At 57.2% G+C, this 9421-nt stretch overlaps 1 protein-coding gene across 1 annotated transcript; it reads left to right on the top strand.

Moving 5' to 3' along the window:
- The first annotated feature begins 1221 nt into the window (after window positions 1–1221).
- Window positions 1222–9306, top strand: Palm3 (paralemmin 3). Its single transcript, XM_059262660.1, has 7 exons — window positions 1222–1268; window positions 3805–3853; window positions 5393–5473; window positions 5914–6056; window positions 6166–6250; window positions 7178–7223; window positions 7357–9306. The coding sequence occupies exons 1-7, from the start codon at window positions 1222–1224 to the stop codon at window positions 9108–9110; spliced, it is 2205 nt and encodes a 734-aa protein (XP_059118643.1). The 3' UTR covers window positions 9111–9306.
- The last annotated feature ends 115 nt before the right edge of the window (window positions 9307–9421 follow it).

A 9421-nucleotide genomic window follows, 5' to 3' on the forward strand; every position in this document is an offset into this window, starting at 1 on the left:
TAGGATCCCCCCTGCTAGGTAGCCTCCCTGGGTCTGTGGGTTGCAGTCTGATTGCCCTTTGCTTTATATCTAATATCCACTTATGAATGAGTACATACCATGTTTGTCCTTCTGAGTCTGGGTTACTTCACTTGGGATGGTATTTTCTAGTTCCACCCATTTGCCAGGCTGGTTTTTAACCCGTTCTGTAGCCCAGGTAAGGCTTGACCTTGCCATTCTCCTATCTAGCCTCCCTAGCAGTGGGATCCCAAGTCAGGCCACCTGCCTGGCTGAGTTCAATCAAACCATAGACGGTGGGACACAGGAGATCCCAGCCCTTGTCGACAGCCCCCAGCCAGCACGGTGGAGCCTGTGTACGCAGGAGATCTCCATTTTACATGTCAAGGGTGCGCATGGAGTCCTGAAGCAGTCAGGACTGGAAAGGCTTAGATGTGGGTGAGCATACCACTCAGCCTGGCGGGGAGGGTCTTTGCTCAGAGTTCCTCTGAAACACCTAGCAGAAACAGACAAGGGCTACTCTCACAAGGTGAAGAGCAAACTTGGTCTGAGTGTGTTGGACTGACATTGCAGCACTCAAGAGTTCAAAGGAAAGGCGTCCTCAGGAGTGAGTTGGAGGTCATCTTCCTGTCTTTTCTCATTTCTACCCTCACCTCTAAACGTTGTATAACACAACGAGGTCTTCTGATCTGCAGGCCATTTGAATTTATTCTCCCATTTCACAGCGAGGCAAACTGAGGCCTTGAAACCTGATGCCAGTTGTCCACAGTGACCCTCATCCCGGGCTTCTTGGTTGCTATGGTCTCCAGAAGCTGAGTCAGAGAGCTCTCCCTCCTGCCTGCTCCAAGGTCCTAGAAGGGAGGCAGTGACCCTGGGTTTTTACTAAAACTGTCATGTCTGAGTGCCCATCGCAGGCGTGGGTCCCCGGGCGGCCGCGGGTCAGTGCTTGGCCGCTCTCCCCCACCTGCTGCAGCACCGGCGTGGCTGCGTGCGTGTGAACTGGGAAGCAGCCGAGTGCAGCGCGGAGGCCGGAGGCTGGTGAATAATTCATCCTGAGAAGTTGATAGGGCTCCCTAGCACTGCCCCAGCCCCAGCCGGGCCGCGCCTCCCGCCCAAACCAGCCGGACCTGCTCTCCCGCTCCGCCCCGCAGCCCCCTCCCACCAGCCAGGGCCCAGACTGGGAGCTTCGGCTCACACCGCGCGCGAGAGGGCTACTGGGCAGAGATGGCCCTGCAGACCCCGGTACTGTCCCCGGCCACAGCCACACCCATGTAAGTGTCGGGGTGGGAACGATGGGCCGAGTGGAAAGACTGGGGGGTGGGCGCCGGCCTAGCCTGGGAGCCCCAGCTGGCCTCTCCTAAGGGAGCCTCGGCGAGAACGTGGAGTGGCCAAACCTGGGGCTCCTTGAGAGCCACTTCCCCAGAGAGCTGGGCCTGCTGCAAAGTTAGGGGGCAGAGAATGTCGGGGTACACGAGTGTGCCACCAAACCCCCAAGTTTGCAGAGTGAGCGAGAATGCTAGAGTCCAGGAAGGAAGGAAGCGAGCGCTCCAGCTTCCAAAGACTGGCAGAGTCGCAGCCAGGCAGTGGCCACCTCTCTGCGCCTTTTTGGTACTAAGCAGGTTGTGGCTGGGGCGCGACCACGGAGTTGGAGATGAGCAATGTGGAGGAAGGTACGCGGAGCTCGCCTTAGCTGAGGGCTTTTCAAAAGAGAGAAGCTTGGTTCAGTCTAGAGTGCGTCTGGTTCCATCCCTAGCAGGGAGCGGGCTGTCTAGGGGCTCCAAGGGATTATAGAAACTTCCAGAAAGAGGCTTCCCTCCACTAGGGACCCCAATTCTGTCCTTCACTCTCCTGTGCCCTCCATTGCATTATTTACCGAGTACAAACCTGGTTGCTTAGCAACGGGAACCCGATCTCCCCCCCCCCCCCAGGAAGAGTTAGGGAGATAGCATCTTAGGAGTGGGACTGCAGAGGGGACTTCAGCCCTCCCCCAGGGACACCTGACAGGCGACCTTCAGCCCCTGCCCCAGCGGAAGTCCTCACCTCTAAGTGGGTCTCTGGAGGCCCTGAACCCCAAATTGTGTGTTGCCAGCACCAAAGGAGAAACGCTTCACATTTGCCTTCCCGACTTTGGACAAGTCTTGTGCTGTGTGTGTCTGTGTACATGACTGTGTGAGTGTGTGTGGTTGCATTGTGTGAGTGCATCTTGTGTGAGTATATGTGTGTAAGAATGTGTGTGCATATGAGAGTGTGTGCAAGAGTATGAGAGTATGTGTATGTGTGCATGTTTGTGTGTGTGCATGTTTGACTATGTGAGTGTATTGTAAGAGTGTGTGTGTGTACAAGGTTGTGAGAGTAAGGTATGTGTGCATGTTTGCACGTGTGTGTGGACAGAGGACAACCAACCTTGTGTGGTCTTTGACTCACTTGTTCGAGACAGGCTTTTGTTCCTGCTGCAGCGTACACCAGGCTATCCTGCTGCAGCGTACACCAGGCTATCCTGCTGCAGCAGAGCCGATAGCACAGGTTTAAGCTGGTTCTGAGCATCAGCTCACTGGGCATTGTCCCCAGCCTTGGACAAGTCCTTTTGCCACCCCTGAGAGGCTCAGTTTCCCCTTTGGTAAATGGGACCGTCGCACTGTTTGCCTCATAGGATCACGGGGAAGATTAAGTGTTTCTACAGATAGGGCATTTCAAAGCCCGACAGGCACGTGGCTGTGGCTACTTTGGCCGGGTCTGTTCTTAGCTGGAATGTCAGCTGGGAGAGTGGACTGCAGCCAGCCAGTGGTGGGGGTGGAGCCTGAGCGAGGTGGTTGTGGTTCAGCGGAAGCCCTGCAGGGCACTTAGGACACTATAAATAGCACTGTTATGTCTTCAGGGTGTGGCGGGAGGATCTGAGAGGACTTGGCTGGAATGTGGACAGTGGTGCTGGGATTCTCTCCCCGATGTGTTAGGATTTAAATTAATAAACACTAAGATCTTTGTGCCCACCCTGTCTGGCATGGAGGAAGACAGGCTGGGAGATCCCTTTTCTGCCCCTGGGCTGAAGTGGGGCTAACACAGCCCCACACCTGTGCTGCTCAGTGACCATGTTATTTTGACAATGCTTGTCCCCTAAATGAAGATCCAGGGGCCCCCTGGGGGTGGGGAGCAGGATGCTGACACATTCCAGTTAGAACAAGGGTGGGGAAAGATCAGGTTAAACCGTAAACCTCAAATCCCCCTCCTTGAAGCTCAAAGTCCACAGCTAGGCAGGATGGCCCAGTGACCCTTGCCCCCAGCAGGAAGGGGGTAGACAAGTGAAAAGGAGACAGCCTGGGAGTTACCATGGTAACGGTTTAATGGTCACTTCTCTCCCCCACATTCCCTCATACCGCACACCCTGGTACTTAAGGGTGGGAGCTAAGGTTCAGAGAAGGCGTGGGACTAGCAAGAGACACACAGCATATTTGGAGCCCGGCAGAACTTGAGAGTCTGTGGGAGCCTGTAAGAATAGTTATTACAGCTGAGAATAAACTGTATTAAGTGTGGAAATTGCTTAGATTGCTCTCTTGCGCGACTGGGGTCATGCTATCCCTGCCCGTTTCACAGCTGAGACTGAGAAAGATGGTGTGAAACCCTCCTTTAGCTTGATGGTCGTGGCCTCGCATTCCCACACTCCAGTCATTTCCCAGGCTCTTCCCTGGTGGAGAGGGGGAAACAGAGGCACTGGGCTCTCTCTTGGCAGCCCAGGGTTGTTAATTAGGAGCTCGCCTGCTGAGGGACGGGGTCCCTAGGAAACGCCCCCTCATCTCCCCATTCCCCCCGCAGGGTCATGGCGGAGAGCGCCCTCTATCGGCAGCGACTGGAGGTCATCGCTGTAAGTGTCACACTGCCAGAACCCTGAGAATCCCAAGACTTGTTCAGGCTTCCTCTTGCCCTGCTCCTTCGGAGTAGGGAATGTTTACCCCATAGGGAGCGAGTCTGGATCTGTGGAGAATTGAGCTGCACGTTCCCGTTCTGTCCAGGACACGCCTCTGGCAGCTCCTGTGTCTGGTCCCTGTCACTGGCTGAATGGAGGGTGTCATTTGGGACGCCCAGAAACACCTCCTCCGAAGCCACTCACACTCCTCACCTCTTAGACCTCCATATATCGCACCCCACCTTTGGAGTCCCTCCTTAGGGAACTCCCCCCACCCTCTGCGCGCGGTCCCTTCCGTCCTCTCCCTCCGTGACGCTAATCTACCTGTGCGCCTCCTACCTCAACCCTGTCTCTGACCGAGTCCCTTGCACCCGTTCCTCTCCAGCCTGTTTCTGGACCTCAGTTCTCTGCACCCTCATTTTTGCACTCCGTATTTCTGACCACCACTGTGCACCTCTAGTCTCCAAGTCAACTTCGCACTCCAAATTTCTGCACCCCACGTTTCAGAACCCTTTCTAAAACCTATTTCTATATCTCATCCCTGAACCCTGACCTCTAAATCGTTTCCCTGACGCCGGCCTTTGTGCTCCATTTCCCTGGCTTCCACTCGGCACTCCATCTTTCTGTACTTCATCTCAGACTTCTACCTCTTAGCACCCCAACTCTCTGTAGCCCACTTCTGCACCTCAACCCTGGAGCCCCTCTGTACCCCAAGTCTCTGGTCACCTGTGTACCCTCCATTTTTCTAATCCTTCCTTTTGTATTCCACCTTACTGACTTTCCCCACCTCATCCACCCCCATTTTTCTGGACCCGACTCCTCAGCACCCCAACTTTAAGTGGCTCACTTGGGTGCTTTGCACTGTCACCTCGTTCATGTCTCTGCACACAACCTCTGCACCCCGATTTACCGCATTTCCATCTTCGTACCCTATCTCTGCCCCCTCCTCTATCTACGCCTGAGTCTCTCTGGATGTCTACCTCTGCACCCCCATTTTGACCTCCATCTCACTAACACGTTCCCTACATCTAGACCCACATGTCTTTGAACCCTTTCATTCCCCTTTTAAAGAATTTTTTGTCGCAGGGTCTCTGGGGCCCAAAGTAGCCTCCAAGTTACTACTACTCCCTTTGTAGTCCAGGCGGGCATGGAACTCAGGGAGACCATCCTACTCCTGCCTCCCGAGTCTTGGGGCTACAAACGTGTGCTCCTCGTCTGGCCATCCTCCCCATCCCAGAGGTCCAAAACCCTAGTCCCCATTCCTAAGCCCCGCCCCACGCCCCCATCTTCGGACCACCATTGGGCGTGGGCCCGGCCTCCGCAGCATCAGGGCGCGGCCGCCTGGCCCCGCCCCGCCCCTCCCGCTGCTGAGTCAGCGCTCTGCGGCCCCCGCCCGCCGGAGGACGCCCCGGGAGTCCCGGGAGCCCCGAGGAGGCGGGCGGAGGCGGGCAAACGGCGGCACCGGGCCGCCCGCAGCTCTGGGTCGTGTGTGCGCAGGAGAAGCGGCGGCTGCAGGAGGAGATCGGCGCTGCGCGTCGCGAGCTGGAGGAAGAGAAACTCCGCGTGGAGCGGCTCAAGGTTGGCGACTCCCGTCCAGCCCCGGCGGTGAAGTGGGGTTATCTTTGTGAGGCCGGTTGAGAGACAATAGGAACCTCTGTCCAATTTGGGGAGGGGGAGATGGAGAGGAGGCGGGCGAAAGGTAGCCATGGAGACAGCCGCCCCACTCTGGAAGAGTATGGGGAAGGTGGAGAGCTTCTCCCCGTTTGGCGGTGATGAGAGGAGACTTAGGCCAACGCTGGGGCGGAGAGGGGCGCATTGGGAGGTCTTTCTGGCTTGGCAGGCTGGAAGGATGATGGTTGTGTGCCTCTGCTTGGGAAGGCTGCTTGCTTGCATGGTGTTGGGGGACGAGATATGGACATGTCTCCCAGCCTGAGGGATGTGCCCTCTGGGCGTTTGCAAGCAATGGGTGGGGAGGCAGGCTCCCCGTGGCTAGCTCCGGACTCTCTTCCCATGTCCAGAGGAAATCTCTCCGAGAACGTTGGCTCATGGATGGGGCGGCTGAAGGGCCAGAGCGGCCGGAGGACCTGGCCTCCAAGGACCCACAGTCGCCCGAGGGACAGGCCCAGGCTCGAATTCGTAACCTGGAAGACAGCTTGTTTTCGTGAGTCGGGAATGCCTGCTTTTGAGCCATGCCTCAGCCTTTGACAGCCTTCAGAAATGGAGCAGGTTTAGTCCGGCCCCGCTTCCAGCAGCCCCCCTCTCTCCCTCAGACTCCAGTCACAGCTGCAGCTGTTGCAAAGTGCGTCCACAGGTGCCCAACACAGACCTGCTGGCAGGCCCTCCTGGCGCAGAGAGGTGAGCAGGGGCTGGAAGGGGTGGAGAGGAGGGGGTGTGGCCAGCAGCGTTAGACCGGGACTCAGCAGAGGTGTGCTCTCTCACATGCAGCCTCTGCCTTGGTGTGCAGTCCAATCCATTCACGGTTACTTTGCTGTGTTCTGTGCAGGTTGATTTTTCTTGTCTAGACCTTAGTTTCCTTATCCCTAAAACGGGAACACCAACTCAGAAGTGCCTTTGGGGGGCCAGTGAAGTTATAATTTAGAACTCACTGTCTTCCTGCTTCAGCTTTGCCAGTGGCAGGGTTACAGGCGTCCACCACCATGCCTTGATCACAAAGGGAGTTTGTGTGCGTGCAGATGTGAGCAGCTGCCCCAGGCCTTTCTTCACCTCTCCCTGTCACTCCATGCTGTCACACTGCCTCTTTCCTATTCCCTTTCCGTGTCTAGATCACGGGGCAGTGCTGTTCCTGTTCCTTAGCCTGGAACAACGGTCTCCAGCTCAGCACTCTGGACAGAGCATACCCCACCCTGCAAGCCTCCAGAAGCCACGCCCAGGCTTGTCTCTACAGGAAACACTGTCACCCCCCACACCTCCCACACCCCCGACCTCTCCCGGCTTCTTCCCATCGCTGCTTCTTTCTCTCCCCCTTCCAGTGTGCAAACACTGCGTATTTATTGGTTGTTCTGTTTATCACTTCCCTCTTCCAGTCTGATCAGGTCTTTTCAGGCTGGGGATATGGCTCAGCTGGACTACACTGGCCTTGTGTGCACCAGGGCCCTGGTTCCATACCAGCACTTCCTCCCTCCCCCCAAATCCTTTGTCTAGGACAACCTCAGAAGCTGGCCAAGGAAGCGTTAACATAGCATTGGTTAAGCAGGTAGAGCACAAACACACCTGGGCGGTAGAAACCGGGGCCGTTTGACCTTGTCTCTATTGCATTTGCAGGGGCCCCGCCCTCTCTCTCAGCCCACCATGGAGGCAGGTCCTGCAGGCAAGTATTGGAATCCCAAGGTCTGGGGTACAGTCACCACCAGTTCACTTGACCCAAAAGAATCTGGGGTGAGGGTCCTCTTCGTCCCCCACCGTCCTGACCGCCCTGCCCTTCCCTCCTTTGATTCCCCCAGGCCTCACTGATGTGGACAAGAGAACTTCCCTGCCAGCTGGTCCAGTCGGCATGTCCCCTGAGTCCCCCTCTGACCCCAGGGAGGAGCTCACTGAGGTTGTGCCAGCCTTGAGGCCATCCCCTGAAGCCACAGGGGCCTCTTCAGAAGCCAACGGCCCCTGCCCCGAGCATCGCCCCCTCCCAGAGCAGCTGAGCCTAGGGGCGGCGAGTGTCACTAAGGCCAAAGGAGATGGGGTGGTAGAGGTGGATTGGGCTGGGCTTCGGGCCACTGAGAACAGTGCCACAGACCCCACGGGCGTGGAGCTGGAGGCTAAGGTGGAAGAGGTGGTCCTCGAGGCCATCGGGGCCAGGCAGGGCACCAGCAGCCCTGAGCTCCCCACTTGGGTGAGGGAGGGCAGGGGTGTGGTGGAGGTGGTCTGGGAGGGGCTGGGAGGCAGTGATCCCGATGTCACAGGGGAGTCAGGCAGGAATGCAGAGGCCACACAAATCGGTTCCCCAAGGCTCCAGGAGCAGGTTGAGGCGGAAATTTCCAGGAAAGAGGAAGGTGCTTCTAGAGATAGTCCTGAGGGCGCTGGGCAGGGGGACCCTGGAGGAGAGGAGGGGTCCTTCATTTGGGTGGAGAGAGTAGCCCTCAGTGAAGACTGGGAGGAGCTCTTGATGGAGGGCTTAGAAGCACCCCCAGGGGCGGGCTGTGTGGGGGGACGCGGGGCTTTGATGGGAGCACAGCCCAGAGGGAGTGAAGAGTCCTGGGAAGTGGAGAGGAGAGAAGTGGAGAAATCAGAGGGCATGAAAGAGAGGGCAATGGCAGAAAAGCTCGGGGCAGAGCGGGGTGGGGCTGCTGAGGTGCCAGAGCCAGCCCAGGGAAGAGAGGAAAGCCAGGCAGAACAGGGGGATAGAGGCAGCCAGGGCCCTTTGCAGGCTGAGAGAGCAACAGAGGAGGAACAGGGGGCGGTGAAAGGGAAGGAGGGTGAAGAGCCACTGGAAGTGAAAACAGGAGGTGAGGAAGAGCCAGACACCATGGAGAAGCCACTGGTGGCAGAGAAAAAACCAGAGGGTCCACTGGAGCCCGAGAGAAAAGGAAGTGAGCCGCCATCAGCGGAGGAGAGAGCTGGCGGAAGCTCATTGGACACGGAGCCAAAAACAAGTGAGAAACTATTGGAAGGAGAGCCAGGAGGCGAGAAACTATTGGAAGGAGAGCCAGGAGGCGAGAAACTATTGGAAGGAGAGCCAGGAGGCGAGAGCTCATTGGATGAAGAAACTAAAGGAAGTGAGAAACTATTGGAAGGAGAGCCAGGAGGCGGTGAACCATCAGCAGAGGCAGAGAAGACCCCAGGCACCAAGGAGGAGGTGAGTCCAGGAGAGCAAGGCAAATCCAATGAAGGAGCAGGGTTTCGGGTGGAGGACGCCAGCCAGCCAGGGACCCCTCTTTGTATCCAGGAGGAGCCCACGTCAGAGGAGCAAGGACTGCAGGGCCTGGAGAAGCAAGAAGGGCCAGTGGAAGAGACAGCCAGGGAGCCTCAGCCCTGTGCTGAGGGTGAGGATCCTCTGGGGGGTGCCACCCCCCTCTTGTCAGAGACCCCAGCCCCGGAGCAGCCTGTGGAAGGCCAGCCACTGCTCCATCAGGAGGTGTCCAGCACCAACCCTGGTGACCACCCTGCACCTACCTATGCACCTGCCCGGCAGCTTGAGGTAGCTGAGGCCAAAGAGGCTGGTGGTCCTAAGCAAAAGACGTGCCAGTGTTGTGTGGTCATGTGAGCCGACACCTGCCGCCCAGCACCCTTTTCCTCTCACAGCTACCTCGCTGCCTGGCATCCAGCAGAAGGTCCCAGGCACAGACAGGGTACCATAGGACTGGCGGTGGTACCCAGGAGCCAGCAGCCCCTGTGTTTATTCACACCTGGGCTTTTAGATTCCCTGCCCACTGCCCGTGGCCCTGACTCCCTTCTGCAATGAAGCCTTTATACTTGAAAATTAAATGTTAAGGCAATCTGGCAGTCTGACTGTGTGTCTTTTTTTGGTTTTGGTTTGGTTTTGGTTTTGGTTTTTCAAGGCAGGGTTTCTTTGTG

Source organism: Peromyscus eremicus, chromosome 5 (assembly GCF_949786415.1).
Source record: "Peromyscus eremicus chromosome 5, PerEre_H2_v1, whole genome shotgun sequence".
NCBI classification, from domain to species: domain Eukaryota; kingdom Metazoa; phylum Chordata; class Mammalia; order Rodentia; family Cricetidae; genus Peromyscus; species Peromyscus eremicus.